This window comes from Schistocerca americana, chromosome 2 (genome assembly GCF_021461395.2).
Source record: "Schistocerca americana isolate TAMUIC-IGC-003095 chromosome 2, iqSchAmer2.1, whole genome shotgun sequence".
NCBI lineage: Eukaryota > Metazoa > Arthropoda > Insecta > Orthoptera > Acrididae > Schistocerca > Schistocerca americana.
This window is the reverse complement of record NC_060120.1, coordinates 311,956,468-311,972,191: the sequence shown is the minus strand read 5'-3', so window position 1 is coordinate 311,972,191 and position 15,724 is coordinate 311,956,468. Positions and strand designations below refer to the sequence as shown.

At 38.6% G+C, this 15,724-nt stretch overlaps 1 protein-coding gene across 1 annotated transcript in view; it reads right to left on the bottom strand.

Moving 5' to 3' along the window:
* Positions 1 to 1,723: 1,723 nt before the first annotated feature.
* Positions 1,724 to 15,724, bottom strand: part of LOC124595813 — a 224,719-nt gene continuing 210,718 nt past the window's right edge. The window contains exons 12-13 of the mRNA XM_047134705.1: positions 4,766 to 4,930; positions 1,724 to 2,252 (exon numbers count right to left, since the gene is read on the bottom strand). Of these exons, the coding sequence (XP_046990661.1) occupies positions 4,815 to 4,930 (116 nt within the window). The 3' untranslated portion in view covers positions 1,724 to 2,252; positions 4,766 to 4,814. The remainder of the gene's footprint in view (positions 2,253 to 4,765; positions 4,931 to 15,724) is intronic.

The window sequence follows — 15,724 nt, the reverse complement described above, 5'->3', positions numbered from 1 at the left end:
TAGATGTTGTTCACTGTATTTGTAGACAAGTCAGCACAAATATGGAGATTGTAGTTCTCTAGCACATGGAAGTATCAGTTTGGACTTATGCCTGGCACACTGTCTTATGGAAATGCTACTACTGAGCCATTGGAGATTGTCTCACAGATTGACTAAAAGTGTCACAACATCAGATACCAGTGTGTAGGAGGTGTAATGTAGTCATCTGCTGACTGAGACTACTTGTTTGCACATCTTGAGAGGAAACAAGACTCTAAAATGTGTTTTAATAAATAGTTGTCAAGTAAAATTAATTAAGAGAAAAATTAATGTTTGTTTGTCACTGATTATCAGAGGGCTGAAAAGGCAAATTTTACTGTCATGAGTAACAGTAGCAGACTAGGTATACAACACTGTGAAAACAACTTAATATTATGATCAGTACAGAGAAAGTGAATTTTCTTCACTGACAGACTGACAAAAGTGACTGTCTCCCATGGCACACATCTTGTGTTTATTTTTATTTCTACTAAACATTAATCGTGTAATAGATTTGGAAACTTTAATAAGTAATTCATAAGAGGTACTGGTACTTAATTAAAGCATTAGGCACCTATGCAGAATGCAAGTAACTAACAGTCTGAAGAAAATGAAACTTAAATGAATTTGAAAAACTGCTGGTATGAATTACATGAGAATGTTGACACTGTTAGACCTACACAGCATGCACAAACATATTATGTATATATACAAAGAAGGGGAGTATGAGTAGTAACATTTGATTTAACTTATGTGACAGTGCCATCGAAATGCTGAAAATTATGATTTGTCTAGCCACTGAAAAAAGATAGCAATTATTTCATGAAAATCTATTTTCAAAATTTCAGGAACAGGTTTTTGCTAAGTTATATCCTATAAATAAGGCTACATTAATTACACCTGCCACACTCACCAAAGAAGTGATTTTTTTGTAAGTTTCATCAGTCAATAAAATTTTTAAAAAAAATTTCAGAAAGAACAACAGAAACATCAATTACTCAGTTCATTGTTTTTAAGGTGTGCACCTTTCTGTGCAAATAACATTATAAGTTATGGACAGCACGTTCATTGAGATTTCTTTTTTCTCCAACCACATATACGGAAAAACTTGCTGAAATCATACAAATTATCTTATGTTGTCATAAGTGATGGGTGCAGAAATTTACAAAATTATGTGTCACAAACTATTACTCTCTTTTAACAGACTTTCTCAATTATGAGAAGTCAGTGTCAGTTGTGCAAGAAGACAGACAGAAGTAACTAATTCATACCAAAAAGGACAACTGCATTTGTAACACTTGATGCATCAGCCTTAGAGTAGAAGAAAAATATTTATGAGAAGCACCTACAGCACAAGTTTCAAACAGCTTGTCATCACAGACATCTACAAGAAATAAATACACAGCTGAAAGTACAAATGACAAAATTATAAACAACACAGAATATTTCTTCGCAGAAAATTCTGCAAAAACTCTTGTGTTCTAAACTAACATATCTCAGAAAAATAATTATAGTTGTGACCAAAGAAACAATAACTAATTTTCAATAACAACTCCATAAATACTTTGCAACCAACAACTAAATAATCACATGGAAAAACTGAAAGTAATATTGTATTTAACCTCAATTTTCAACAGTTGAAATTCTGCGATGGAATACAAAAAATGGCTCATTTCTGAAAGTGATATGGCTTTTGAGTGACAAACATGAGAAACATACAAAGGAAATATAATAGTTTGCTTAGGTTTGTTGCATAGTAAGTTAGTACACATTTGGGTGTTGAAACTTCCTGTTTTGAAAACAACTGAGAGTTCTTTTGAGAAATACATTAAATTTGGCACAATACTGTAGCAACAGTCACACATTCAAACAGCAAATGATTCAATAAATACACACAAATGCATAGAAAAAATACTTCATATACGTACACACACAAAAACACACACACACACACACACACACACACACACATCACAGCTGAATGTTGAAACATATACAAGAGGATCTTAAAGGAATCTCACTTACATTAAAAGCAATAAAACAGTATGAGTGTTCAATAGGTTTCACCTTTCCCTATTACACAGCATCCTCAGCATATTACAAATTTCAGGAATAACTTACTAGTAGTCAAAACAAGTGAGTAGTGCTTTAAAAATTATCCTACAAAAGTTACGGAAATTCCTCTGGTGGATGGACACTGATGATCCATATAACACACTATCTGGAACCTGAAACTGAAAAAAGAATGTGTTAAATGTCCATATAGTACATGGTCTACAGAAAGAAACTGTTATTCATGATACCTGAAGTTAACTCTTTTTTAATTTAATTTCAGCAAATTATTTACAAAAGCAGAAAAATAGAAGTCTTTCTTCAATTCTAACAATATCTGAGGCAGATGAGGAGCAGCTAACTGTAAATCAATAGAGCAAGAATGAGTGGAACAAGGTGGGGACGAAATATAATTATTTTTTTTTAATAGAGAATATTCAGCTGTGGTTGCAATAAAGATAGATTTATTAGTTCTTCATTTGCGGCACGTTTTACCTGTACTGAAAGGCATCTTCAGATAATCATATAGAGACAATGCCCATTAAACACAAACTAGGGCCTGTTTACATCTGTTATTATGTTGTACATATATGATACATAAGTGGGCCCAATTTTGTGTACATGTGAAATGCATTACAAATGAAGAAGTAATAAATCTATCTTTATTGCAACCATTACTGAATTCTCTCTATAACATTACCATGGTTGCTGTACCAGTGCCATAGACTTTGGGAATAAAATGAAGTGGTATTTTTAAATATATTGTTGTCTCTCAGGTTTTCAAAACTTTTATTTTTTAACCCAATTTCCTTCCTTTCCCTTTGGTCTTCACTAATACATTCTATATGCCTTTGTCACCATCTGCACAGCTTAAATTTTCTTGGCTTTCTATATCCTGACGGAGAAGTTATTCAAAAGTTTGCAAAGGCAAGATTCTAAAATTTCTCTTTTTCTCTCTCTCTTTAAATATAACAGTCCAAAACCTGCACTACACTAATTCTCAATTTTGTTGTTATTATGCAGTCACTCTTCTCCTGAATCAAATAGCACAAAAAAGCTGTTGACATTGTTAGTACATAAAAAATGAAAAAACTATGAAAAAGCAACCAACAACAGAAAAATCGGAGAAGATACTGTTGTTGGATATGACTACCATAGTTAGTACATAATTTTTGTTGTTGAGCAGGTACAATAATATAAAATACAAAATGAATAACTGAAAATGAAGCAACCTGAAAGTTATTAATACACACAAGACCACAGACTGAGAAATGCAGTTGTAGAAACTGATTCTTTCTTTCATTCATTCACAGACAATGTTCAATAGACCCCATCACAAGGAAATCCAGAATGAGTTAAACAATACATTACAACAGATGTGTAGCTACAATATATTGCTTCCGTAGAATAAATTTATAGCCTTAATTAATGAAGTGGCTTATGATATTTACTAAAGATACTCGTAAAACTTTATTTACTCTTAAAAGGACTACAAAAGGTATCTAACTTTCCAGCAGATGAAAACTTTGTGGCAGACCAGGACTCAAACTTGAGATCTTTGCCTTTTGTGGATAAGTGTTCTACTGACTGAGCTATCCCAGCACAACCCACAACCTGCCCTTACAGCTTTACTTCTGCCAGAACCTCACCTCTTACCTTCCAAACTTCACAGAAGTTCTTATGCATACCTTATGGGTATAGCCCTCCTGAATGAAGGGATATTGCAGAGACATGGCTTAACCACAGTGTGGGGGATTGTTTCCAGAATGAATTATCACTATGTAGTGGAGTGCATACTGATTTGAAACTTCCTGGCAGATTAAAACTGTGTGCCAGACCATGACTTGAACTTGTGACCATCACCTTTTGCAGGCAAGTGCTCTACTGACTGAGCTATCCCAGTACAGTTCACAACCCATCCACACAGCTTTATTTCCAGCAGTACCTCATCTCCTTCCTTCCATACCTGCAAGATAAGCAGAAGAACTTTTGTTGTGAAATTCAGAATGTAAGAGATGAGGTACTGGTGGAAGTAAAGCTGTGAGTGCAGGTTGTGAGTCATGCTTGAACAAGAGTGGGAGTGGGGGTGGGCTGGGGTGCTAGACCTGGGGTATGTAAGTAGCCATAAAAAATCACCAGTTTCCAAGCTGTTAAAAACCTGCATAATAACGACCTCTAAATCATTTTCTTGAAATATAAACACCTGACTACACTATATTTTTCCTTTCGCTGTGAACTAGGGGTGGAGGTAAGAGGCCCAGATCCCCCTTTCACCTGAGCAAGGGTGCCCTTCTGCTTGGAAAGCTCACCTGGTAAAGTACTTGCCTGCAAAAGGTAATGGTCCCAGGTTCAAGTTCTTGTCCAACACATAGTTGTAATCTGCAGTTGCAGGCACAGTTTGCCATAATTTTTATTTTATTTGTAATATCTTCACTACAGTAACATTTTTATGTCTTTGACTTTACTACATTCTTGAATGGTTTTATCAAGAGTAGTGAACTATCATGTCAATGTCTCACATGGAAATGATGTATTTCTACCCTTACAAGTCTACTCTGTGTGTTGTATTATGAAGACCATCCCCATATTATGCTTTAGAACTGTATTTTTTGTCATGCCAAGTGTTCCTTTCAGTATTTAATTGCTTTTGATTAATTATTACTGCTGAGGATACAGAATTGTGAGACATACTTACCAAACAGTTGTATTGTGTACACAAAGCTGACTAGCAAGTGCCATATGGATTATGACGTACAAGGAAGCTGCTCATATCTCAGGCACATCCCAATGTTGTCATCCGGGGACTCATTCTCTTTTCCAGGACCAAACTGCACACGGATGTTGAATGGTGTTGTGCTACCTATGAAGACCATAATGTCCATGTATTTTATCACAAACCATTGTTGCCAAGTTACCTATATTTGAGATGGTTTTCCAGTGTACAAGTATTTCTGCAGAGTGTTTTAGAATTTGAGAGCTTATTTTGTCAATACATATGAATAACGCTGTCTTCAATTACTAAACACATCTAGCATTTGAAAACATAATGTTTTCAGCCAATAAAATTAAGATAATGCAAATTTTAGCTTCCAAGTACACTTCATGGACAACTTCAAAGTGACAACTTCCCAAAAGCTTCCCACCATCCCTTCCAACTAAATCAGTTGATGAAACAAACTACAAAAAAGCGCACTGACAGTGCACTGGCCATGAAAGGCAGGCATCCAAGTTTGAGCTGCGTGGGATAGCCGCCGTTGGATAAGCAGCTGCCACCAGAAAGTCGTATACTCCTTGCTCACTTATTTGTTACATAGTTTAATTCTTAATTTCTTTGCATGTTTTTGGTACTTGCATTGTTTAATTCATAAATTTTGGGCGTATTATAGTATTTGAGAGTTGTAGCATCGCGTTTTAGTACCTGAATAGTGTAAATTCGCGTAGTCGTCTGTCTTCTGTTTTTGTTTTGAACGGCCAGTGTCGGTTGGTCACAGCCAGTGTGCTCCCTGCCGCCGTTGGATAAGCAGCTGCCAGCAGAAAGTCGTATACTCCTAGCTCACTTACTTGCTACATAGTTTAATTCTTAATTTCTTTGAGTGTTTTTGGTACTTGCATTGTTTAATTCATAAATTTCGGGCGTATTATAGTATTTGAGAGTTGTAGCATCGCGTTTTAGTACCTGAATAGTGTAAAATCGCGTAGTCTCCTTCCGCTGCCGAGCAGTGTGTCAGCAGTGCGCAAGTAGCAGCATTACTGCATTTACTAGGCAATCTTGTATTTTAATAACCGTTTAAATTTTGTGTCAATTTGTTTGTGCTCTCTGTAGATTAGTTCAGACGTTCTTTGCACAACAGTTTTTAGCGTGGATAGGGACTGCAACTGCTGTGTTCGGATGCAGGCTGAGTTGGCATCCCTTCGCTCCCAGCTTCAGGCAGTGTTGGCTTCGGTCACACAGCTTGAGGCTGTTGCCAATGGGCATCACTGTGGGGGTCCGGCTGGGGGTTTGTCAGGGACGGCCATCTCGGACTACGGCTGTGGCTGCCCGGGATACTGCCCACATTGAGGCTGATCACTCACCTGTGTTAGAGTGGGAGGTCGTCTCGAGGTGTGGCAGGGGGCGAAAGACATTCCGGAGGGCTGAACGGAAGGCCTCTCCAGTTTGTCTGACGAACCGGTTTCAGGCCCTGTCTCAGGCTGATACTTATTTTCGGCCGGACATGGCTGCTTGTCCTGTTCCAGAGGTTGCCCCTCAGTCTGCAAGATCTGGGCAGTCGCAGAGGGTGGGCTTACTGGTAGTTGGGAGCTCCAACGTCAGGCACGTAATGGGGCCCCTTAGGGATATGGCAGCAAGAGAGGGGAAGAAAACCAATGTGCACTCCGTGTGCATACCGGGGGGAGTCGTTCCAGATGTGGAAAGGGTCCTTCTGGATGCCATGAAGGGTACAGGGTGCACCCATCTGCAGGTGGTCGCTCATGTCAGCACCAATGATGTGTGTCGCTATGGATCGGAGGAAATCCTCTCTGGCTTCCTGAGGCTATCTGATTTGGTGAAGACTGCCAGTCTTGCTAGCGGGATGAAAGCAGAGCTCACCATCTGCAGCATCGTCGACAGGACTGACTGCGGACCTTTGGTACAGAGCCGAGTGGAGGGTCTGAATCAGAGGCTGAGACGGTCCTGCGACCGTGTGGGCTACGGATTCCTCGACTTGCACCATAGGGTGGTGGGGTTTCGGGTTCCGCTGGATGGGTCAGGAGTCCACTACATGCAGCAAGTGGCTACACGGGTAGCAGGGGTTGTGTGGCGTGGACTGGGCAGTTTTTTAGGTTAGATGGCCTCGGGCAAGTACAGAAAGGGCAACAGCCTCAAAGGGTGCGGGGCAAAGTCAGGACATGCGGGGACCAAGCAGCAATCGGTATTGTAATTGTAAACTGTCGCAGCTGCATTGGTAAAGTACCAGAACTTCAAGTGCTGATAGAAAGCACCGAAGCTGAAATTGTTATAGGTACAGAAAGCTGGATTAAGCCAGAGATAAACTCTGCTGAAATTTTTACAAAGGCACAGACCGTGTTTAGAAAGGATAGATTACATGCAACCGGTGGTGGTATGTTTGTCGCTGTTAGTAGTAGTTTATCCTGTAGTGAAGTAGAAGTGGATAGTTCCTGTGAATTATTATGGGTGGAGGTTACACTCAACAACCAAGCTAGGTTAATGATTGGCTCCTTTTACCTATCTCCCGACTCAGCAGCATTAGTGGCAGAACAACTGAGAGAAAATTTGGAATACATTTCACATAAATTTTCTCAGCATGTTATAGTCTTACGTGGCGATTACAATTTACCAGATATAGACTGGGACACTCAGATGTTTAGGATGGGTTGTAGGGACAGAGCATCGAGTGACATTATACTGAGTGCACTATCTGAAAATTACCTCGAGCAATTAAACAGAGAACCGACTCATGGAGATAACATCTTGGACCTACTGATAACAAACAGACCTGATCTTTTTGACTCTGTAAGTGCAGAACAGGGAATCAGTGATCATAAGGCCATTGCAGCATCCCTGAATATGGAAGTTAATAGGAATATAAAAAAAAAGGGAGGAAGGTTTATCTCTTTAGCAAGAGTAACAGAAGGCAGATTTCAGACTACCTAACAGATCAAAACGAAAATTTCTGTTCCGACACTGACAATGTTGAGTGTTTATGGAAAAAGTTCAAGGCAATCGTAAAATGCGTTTTAGACAGGTACGTACCGAGTAAAACTGTAAGGGACAGGAAAAACCCACCGTGGTTCAACAACAAATTTAGGAAACTACTGCGAAAACAAAGAGAGCTTCACTCCAAGTTTAAACACAGCCAAAACCTCTCAGACAAACAGAAGCTAAATGATGTCAAAGTTAGCGTATGGAGGGGTATGTGTGAAGCGTTCAGTGAATTCTAAAGTAAAATTCTATGTACCAACTTGACAGAAAATCCTAGGAAGTTCTGGTCTGCCGTTAAATCAGTAAGTGGCTCGAAACAGCATATCCAGACACTCCGGGATGATGATGGCATTGAAACAGAGGATGACACGCGTAAAGCTGAAATACTAAACACCTTTTTCCAAAGCTGTTTCACAGAGGAAGACCGCACTGCAGTTCCTTCTCTAAATCCTCGCACAAACGAAAAAATGGCTGACATCGAAATAAGTGTCCAAGGAATTGAAAAGCAACTGGAATCACTCAACAGAGGAAAGTCCACTGGACCTGACGGGATACCAATTCGATTCTACACAGAGTACGCGAAAGAACTTGCCCCCCTTCTAACAGCCGTGTACCGCAAGTCTCTAGAGGAACGGAAGGTTCCAAATGATTGGAAAAGAGCACAGGTAGTCCCAGTCTTCAAGAAGGGTCGTCGAGCAGATGTGCAAAACTATAGACCTATATCTCTGACGTTGATCTGTTGTAGAATTTTAGAACATGTTTTTTGTTCGAGTATCATGTCGTTTTTGGAAACCAAGAATCTACTCTGTAGGAATCAACATGGATTCCGGAAGCAGCGATCGTGTGAGACCCAACTCGCTTTATTTGTTCATGAGACCCAGAAAATTTTAGATACAGGCTCCCAGGTAGATGCTATTTTCCTTGACTTCTGGGAGGCATTAACTACAGTTCTGCACCATCGCCTGATAAACAAAGTAAGAGCCTATGGAATATCAGACCAGCTGTGTGGCTGGATTGAAGAGTTTTTAGCAAACAGAACACAGCATGTTGTTATAAATGGAGAGACGTCTACAGACGTTAAAGTAACCTCTGGCGTGCCACAGGGGAGTGTTATGGGACCATTGCTTTTCACAATATATATAAATGAGCTAGTAGATAGTGTCGGAAGTTCCATGCAGAGAAGTTGCAGCATTAGAAAATTGTAGCGAAATGCAGGAAGATCTGTAGCGGATAGGTACATGGTGCAGGGAGTGGCAACTGACCCTTAACATAGACAAATGTAATGTATTGCGAATACATAGAAAGAAGGATCCTTTATTGTATGATTATATGATAGCGGAACAAACACTGGTAGCAGTTACTTCTGTAAAATATCTGGGAGTATGCGTGAGGAACGATTTGAAGTGGAATGATCATATAAAATTAATTGTTGGTAAGGCGGGTACCAGGTTGAGTTTCATTGGGAGAGTCCTTAGAAAATGTAGTCCATCAGCAAAGGAGGTGGCTTACAAAACACTCGTTCGACCTATACTTGAGTATTGCTCATCAGTGTGGAATCCGTACCAGATTGGGTTGACAGAGGAGATAGAGAAGATCCAAAGAAGAGCGGCGCGTTTCGTCACAGGGTTATTTAGTAACCGTGATAGCGTTACGGAGATGTTTAACAAACTCAAGTGGCAGACTCTGCAAGAGAGGCGCTCTGCATCGCGGCGTAGCTTGCTCACCAGGTTTCGAGAGGGTGCGTTTCTGGATGAGATATCGAATATATTGCTTCCCCCTACTTATACCTCCCGAGGAGATAACAAATGTAAAATTAGAGAGATTCGAGTGCGCACGGAGGCTTTCAGACAGTCGTTGTTCCCGCAAACCATACACGACTGGAACAGAAAAGGGAGGTAATGACAGTGGCACGTAAAGTGCCCTCCGCCACAGAATGTTGGGTGGCTTGCAGAGTATAAATGTAGATGTAGATGTAGGTGCCTTGTCACAGTCCATGCAGCTCCCCCTGTTGGGGGTTCGAGTCCTCCCTCGGGCGTGTGTGTGTGTGTGTGTGTGTGTGTTGTTTTTAGCATAAGTTAGTTTAAGTTAGATTAAGTAGTGCATAAGCTTAGGGACTGATGACCTCAGCAGTTTGGTCAAAATTTTCAAAATTTTCCAAGTTTGAGTTCCACACCAGCATACTGTATTAAATTATCATGCACACACAACTCAGAATTACTCTGTAAAAGAGTAGAGCAACTCTTCTCAAGAAAAATGTCATCTTCAGATTCAGGATAGAATGTGATACTTGCAAATATTAAATTAAGGTGAGCAATTCTGATGTTGCAAAATCAGTAATATGAGAGAATGTGCTTGAGCATTCTTCATCTGACTGAGTTATGCTCCTCTATACAACACTGAACCACTCTTTGCCTCTTTAACTTTAAAGAAAGAAAGTTCTACCATCAAATTTGCTGAATGTTCCAGTCAGTCAGGCATCAATCTTTAACCAAGTGGCAAAAAGGCACTTTTAGCCTTCACAGTGTAGCCACAAATTAATTAGTGCAGTGATTATTGGAGGAATTATGATGAGAAATGTCTTACAAATATTTCACTCCACAATAACTTGCAATAAATCCAGTTTCATTATAATATGTACCAGCTTTGCAGTCTCTCTTACAAAATACAATGGTTTTTCCATATGAGCACAGATAGTTGTGGGTAATCTGATGCTTCCCATACATCTAGATCTACAAGCCACTATGAGTTTGATCGAGGATATATAGTGTATCAGACTCATTTTACCAATTCTTGTTCTGATCACAGTATACAATAAGAAAAACTGTTGATAACCCTCACTACATAGTCAAATTTCTCTGATTTTACTTTCGTGTATCATTACACAAGGTCTAAATCAGAGGAATTAATGTGTTTCTTGTCTTGTGGGATCTTCAAATTTTTTTGAAGATTCTCCCTGCTACAATAGTGCTTTGTTGTAGCACCCCACTCAAGTTTGTTGAATATTTTGGTGATATGGTCATGTTAACCAAATACATTAACACCAAATTGTATCATTCTTCTCTGAATCTTTCCTATCTTTCTCATTAATCTAAATAGTGTAAGTGACCCAGATCCATAAACAATACTCAAAAATTGCTCAAATGTAGGACTTGTAAGCACCTTGACACAAGCAAGATGAAATAGCTCCAACTACTACAACTGTACTCTTTAAATAATTCCCACAATGCCCCCCCCCCCCCTCCATAATACACATATGTGTACATAATACACATATGTGCACATAAAATTACCAAATTTTTATTCATTCAAGTATTTCATTAAATTTAATTATTTGTGGGATAATTTACAGTCTGCTGATGAAATTGGTGTAAACAGTTCGTGGAGAAACAATTTATTCAAAGAAATATTCATAATTTACAATACCTGTAAAGTGTAAATCATGTGCACATTAAAATTCAGCTCCACTAAAAATTGTTTGTTTTAAAATTAACATACATTGTTTGAAAGCCCTCATTCTCCTCTTTTCAAGCAAATGTTTTACTTTTTGTGTAAACTTAATATTTCAAAAATTATCTTATCCAAACTTTTCATATTTCAAAACATTCCAGTCTTAAAATGTGATCCCATCAAAATTCCAATGTTATAGCTGCGTAACCCAAATTTTCTGATCCCAAAAATGTATAACTCTCCTAACATAATACATTAATTTACGAAATATCCAGATTATAATATGTAATTTTATAGAATATTCTGGCTGACATTGAAAATCCCAGCATATTTTAAGACTTCCACATCATAAAATAGTACCTATAATTTTGCCACTTTCTGATTCTACGTGTTCTACAGCTCATATTTAATCAAGATAAATTCATTGACTAAGTTGTTTTTGTATGTTTCACTGTCCTTGTCTTTTATGTTTATATCTAAAATGTAATAGCTCTGTATTTTATATTTTTGACATTTGTAAGTATATAAGTGCCTAGCACTTGGATGGCTGACGTCCGGGTCTGTTGAATGCTGTTGGCAAGTGTGTGGGAGTGGGGGGGGGGGGGGGGGGGGGTGACGCCTCAGCCACTGTGAGACCAATTGAGGAGCTAGATGACTGAGAAATAGCAGATCCAGCCACAAAAACCAACAATGGCCAGGAGAGTGGTGTAATGACCCCTCCATATCCACATCCAGTGATGTCTGTCGACTAAGGATGACACAATGGTCAGTCAGTATTGTTGGGCCTTCTGAGGTCTGTCTAGATGGAGGTAGTTTAAAGTCATTATGCACCAAGCAAAAGTCAGTTTGAGCCCAGCAGTGAACTAGCAAACTTATAAGTCAGTTCTATGTTGGTAACTAGTCATCAAATAAATAGGAAGAGAATGAAAATGTGAATTCTATAGTGACATGTGTACATTTATTCAATAACTGTTCATCACATCAAATAATCACAGGAAGAATATTAATGGAGAAGTTCCATGAGACTTATGTGGCATCAAACAGGTCAGTAGCACTTCAGTCTTATTTGTGGATGAATTACACTTCAACAACATTCTCAGTGAGGCACAAGCCTTCCTCATGACCAGTTTTATATGTGGTCATACTACTTACAGTCACTCCAGACAGATACTTCTATATACTTGATCAATGTGAGCAATTCTAGAGATTGATTGCTAATATATATTCAAAATTATCAGACTTTTTTCACCTATTTGCCCAAATTACATTCACATTTATTTATTTTGAAGTTCAGCTGCCAACCTTTGCCACAAGTTCTGATCACCTACAAGTCTTCCTGTATTTTGTAACAAGTTTCTAAGTGTCACATCCCTCTACATTGCTGCATCATCTACATATTGTTTTATAGAACTATGAACATTACCTGCTAGTTCATCAATATTGTTAATGGTCCTTATCAGACTTCCTTGAAGTATTATACGGGGCATTTCACAATTCATCTTACACATCTAGAGGTTGAGGAGAGGACTTAGTAGACTAAGTTTTACATAGAAACCCCTGTCCAGAAACAGTTCATTTCCACATTGCAAGGAAAACAAGAGCTGCTCGACTCTGCACTAGATGTTTCTTACACAGTTCACCTGTTATGGCATGCTACCCACATTCATGAATGGTATGATGATGTGATATCCTCTGTTTCCATCTGCCTTGTCTTCATGCTTCCTGGTGGTGCATCAGTTGACATTACAGTGATAAGTATTGCAGTAACAGGATGCCTGAATATACATTTGCGGAGTACACCAATATATTGTTACTATGATGAAGCTAGCAATAGTGGAAGAGAAGCTCAGAGTCTGTACCATGAGTACTTCCAAATCATGTCACCCGGACTCATGTTTGTCAGAGAAGAACAACAGTTGTGGGATGAAAGTTGGAAATTCACAAGTGACTGAGCAAACTGTAGTGCCCCAAAAAGATGGTAAACTGTTGCATTGGAAGAGGAAGTGCTTCATTAAGTTGAAGAGAACCCATTGACAAGTTACTTTTGAATGCATTACAGGAACAGCAGTGATCAATGTCTTATAAATAATTACTATTAAAAACAGTCTTGATCATGATTTATTTAATAATAAATCGTGATCAAGACTGTTTTTAATAGTAACCATTGACAAGTGCCCAAGCCATTACATGTGACTTGCATGTGCATCACTCATCTGTCTAATGTGATCCACATGAACAGTAACTCCACACATATCACTCTCAGAAAGTACAGATTTTGTGCAATGTATTTTGACAGGGAAGATGTTCTGAACACTCGAAGTAGCCACATCTGGGATCATGAAAACCCCAAAGCCACATGTACATGAAGATTTCAGCACACCATCAGCCTCAACATCTGGGCAGGTATCTGCAATGGTCGTGTTAATGAGCCATCCATCCTTTCGCCCCATCTAATGGGTTTCAGATACTTGATATTCTTGTAACAATTGCTGGCAGAAATTTTGAAAGATGTGCCATTGGACATTCAGCATGAATTATGGTTCCAGCATGATGTTGCAGCAGTACATTTTGCAGTTCATGTCCAAAACTATATGAACGTAGTCTAAATGGTTAGTTGGATTGGTCAAGATGGACCATGTGCTTGGCCACCTAAACCCCAGATTTAACCCTATTTTTACTTTAACTTGCAGGTATACATGAAGAGTCTTGTTAATGAGACCTGTGGGCAGTCAAAGAAAGATCTGGTTGCATGGATCTTGGCTGTGGCAGAAGTGATTAACCATCCAAGGACAGCACTAAACAGCAAGGACATCACACTTCTGAAACCATTACAGTAACAAAATATGTAACATGAACAAAATTAGTTATATTTCTGTGGTTACCATCAACAAAAAGTATAATACACTATCTGAACACTGCTATATTATTAAAAGAGAATGTGAAATATGATAATCCAGTTGAATACTAGGTAATAATATTGATTGTTTGCATGATTAAGGACTGTTTATGCAATGCAGAAGTGTGCTCAAAAGAAGGATGCAAGGACATAAATTTGGAAATTAATTAAAGCTGTATAAAGAATATTATGCCTTGACATATGATGAGCACTTCATTCACTTGTTAAAATATATGGATATAGGCATTGCAGCTGGACTAAAAAAATGTAAGACAGATGATACTTATGGAAACAAGCTATTTTCCAGTACACAGTACAGTCGAAAGAAGTGTGCCAAAAAACAATACTTGACATATTCTGCAACACTCAGTGATGAATACGGACTCTTCAACATAAATTAAGTGGTGGAATGACCACTCCTACAAATAGTCAAGGAAAACATTTCAGTAGGCCACATGCCATATCACATGACAACAGGGCTCTGATTCGGCAATACATTTTGAGTTTCTCAAGGTAGATGAACCATTACACCAGGAATAAATTGTCAAAAGGATGTCTGCACCCTGATCTCAACCTCTGCAGAATGTAATGACTGTTAACTGAAAATTTTCTTGGTAAATCAATAACCAGTCATATTACCAAAGCATGTTTCAAAAGATTTTAACTGGCATTTCGAAACACCTAGGTCGGATACTTGCAGATATAGTGATTTGTTGTTTAACAAGATGATCATAGCTTCAGACAAAATAGAATTACATAACATAGAACTTGAGTCAGTTGCATAGTGCAAAAGCAGACCAAGCACACAAAATGCTAAAAAACAATACAGAAATGGCTAAAAGGAACAACAATATACATGTTATGTGTGTTCACCTACAGCAGGTTTTACTTTGTCCTACATTGATGCATTCCATGGTATTCTACCAGAGATGGCCTTCATCATATAGTTTCATGGTTCATGACGTGTACCAGAAACATCACAATAAATCGGTAGGATGAATCCAGTGCAAGAAGAGATTCACTTGAAATAGTTTCCTATCTGCTTAAATTTGTGATGTACGATTACAACATGCTTGTAAGGAGGTATGGAATGCAAACCAACTGTACAGTTTGACCACTGTGTTGGTCAGAACAATAATTGGAGAGTTTTAGTGTTTTATTTCTATCTGGTCAGCTGCCAGTACTTTACAGAAATACATCAAAAGTTTTCATGTTCTGGTCATAGTTTCCTACCTTGTGACAGGGACTTCGCAATTATCCAAATGAAAGAAAGTGTCATAAGTTATGGTTCCTTGAGAATGGAAACATGTCATTGCTGAGGCCTTTGTTAAACCTTCAAAACTGACCACTCAGGAGACAGTGATGATGGAAGATATCAAGGATGTAGGATCCATTGAGTTGGTTTTCAAGAAGTCGCCTGCTCTGAAATTTACTGATGAACTCTGGCTGAAGCTGTGTAGCCACAGTCCTTGAGGCATAAGCACGTGTCATAATCAAAACGTGCTTTGCCCTTAAGAAAGAACTGCATTGTAAAAATTGGTTGTGAACATCAAGTACAAAATTTTTCATTGCCTTCTGGTTTTCAGCTGCTCTACAGTGGTGCACTGAAA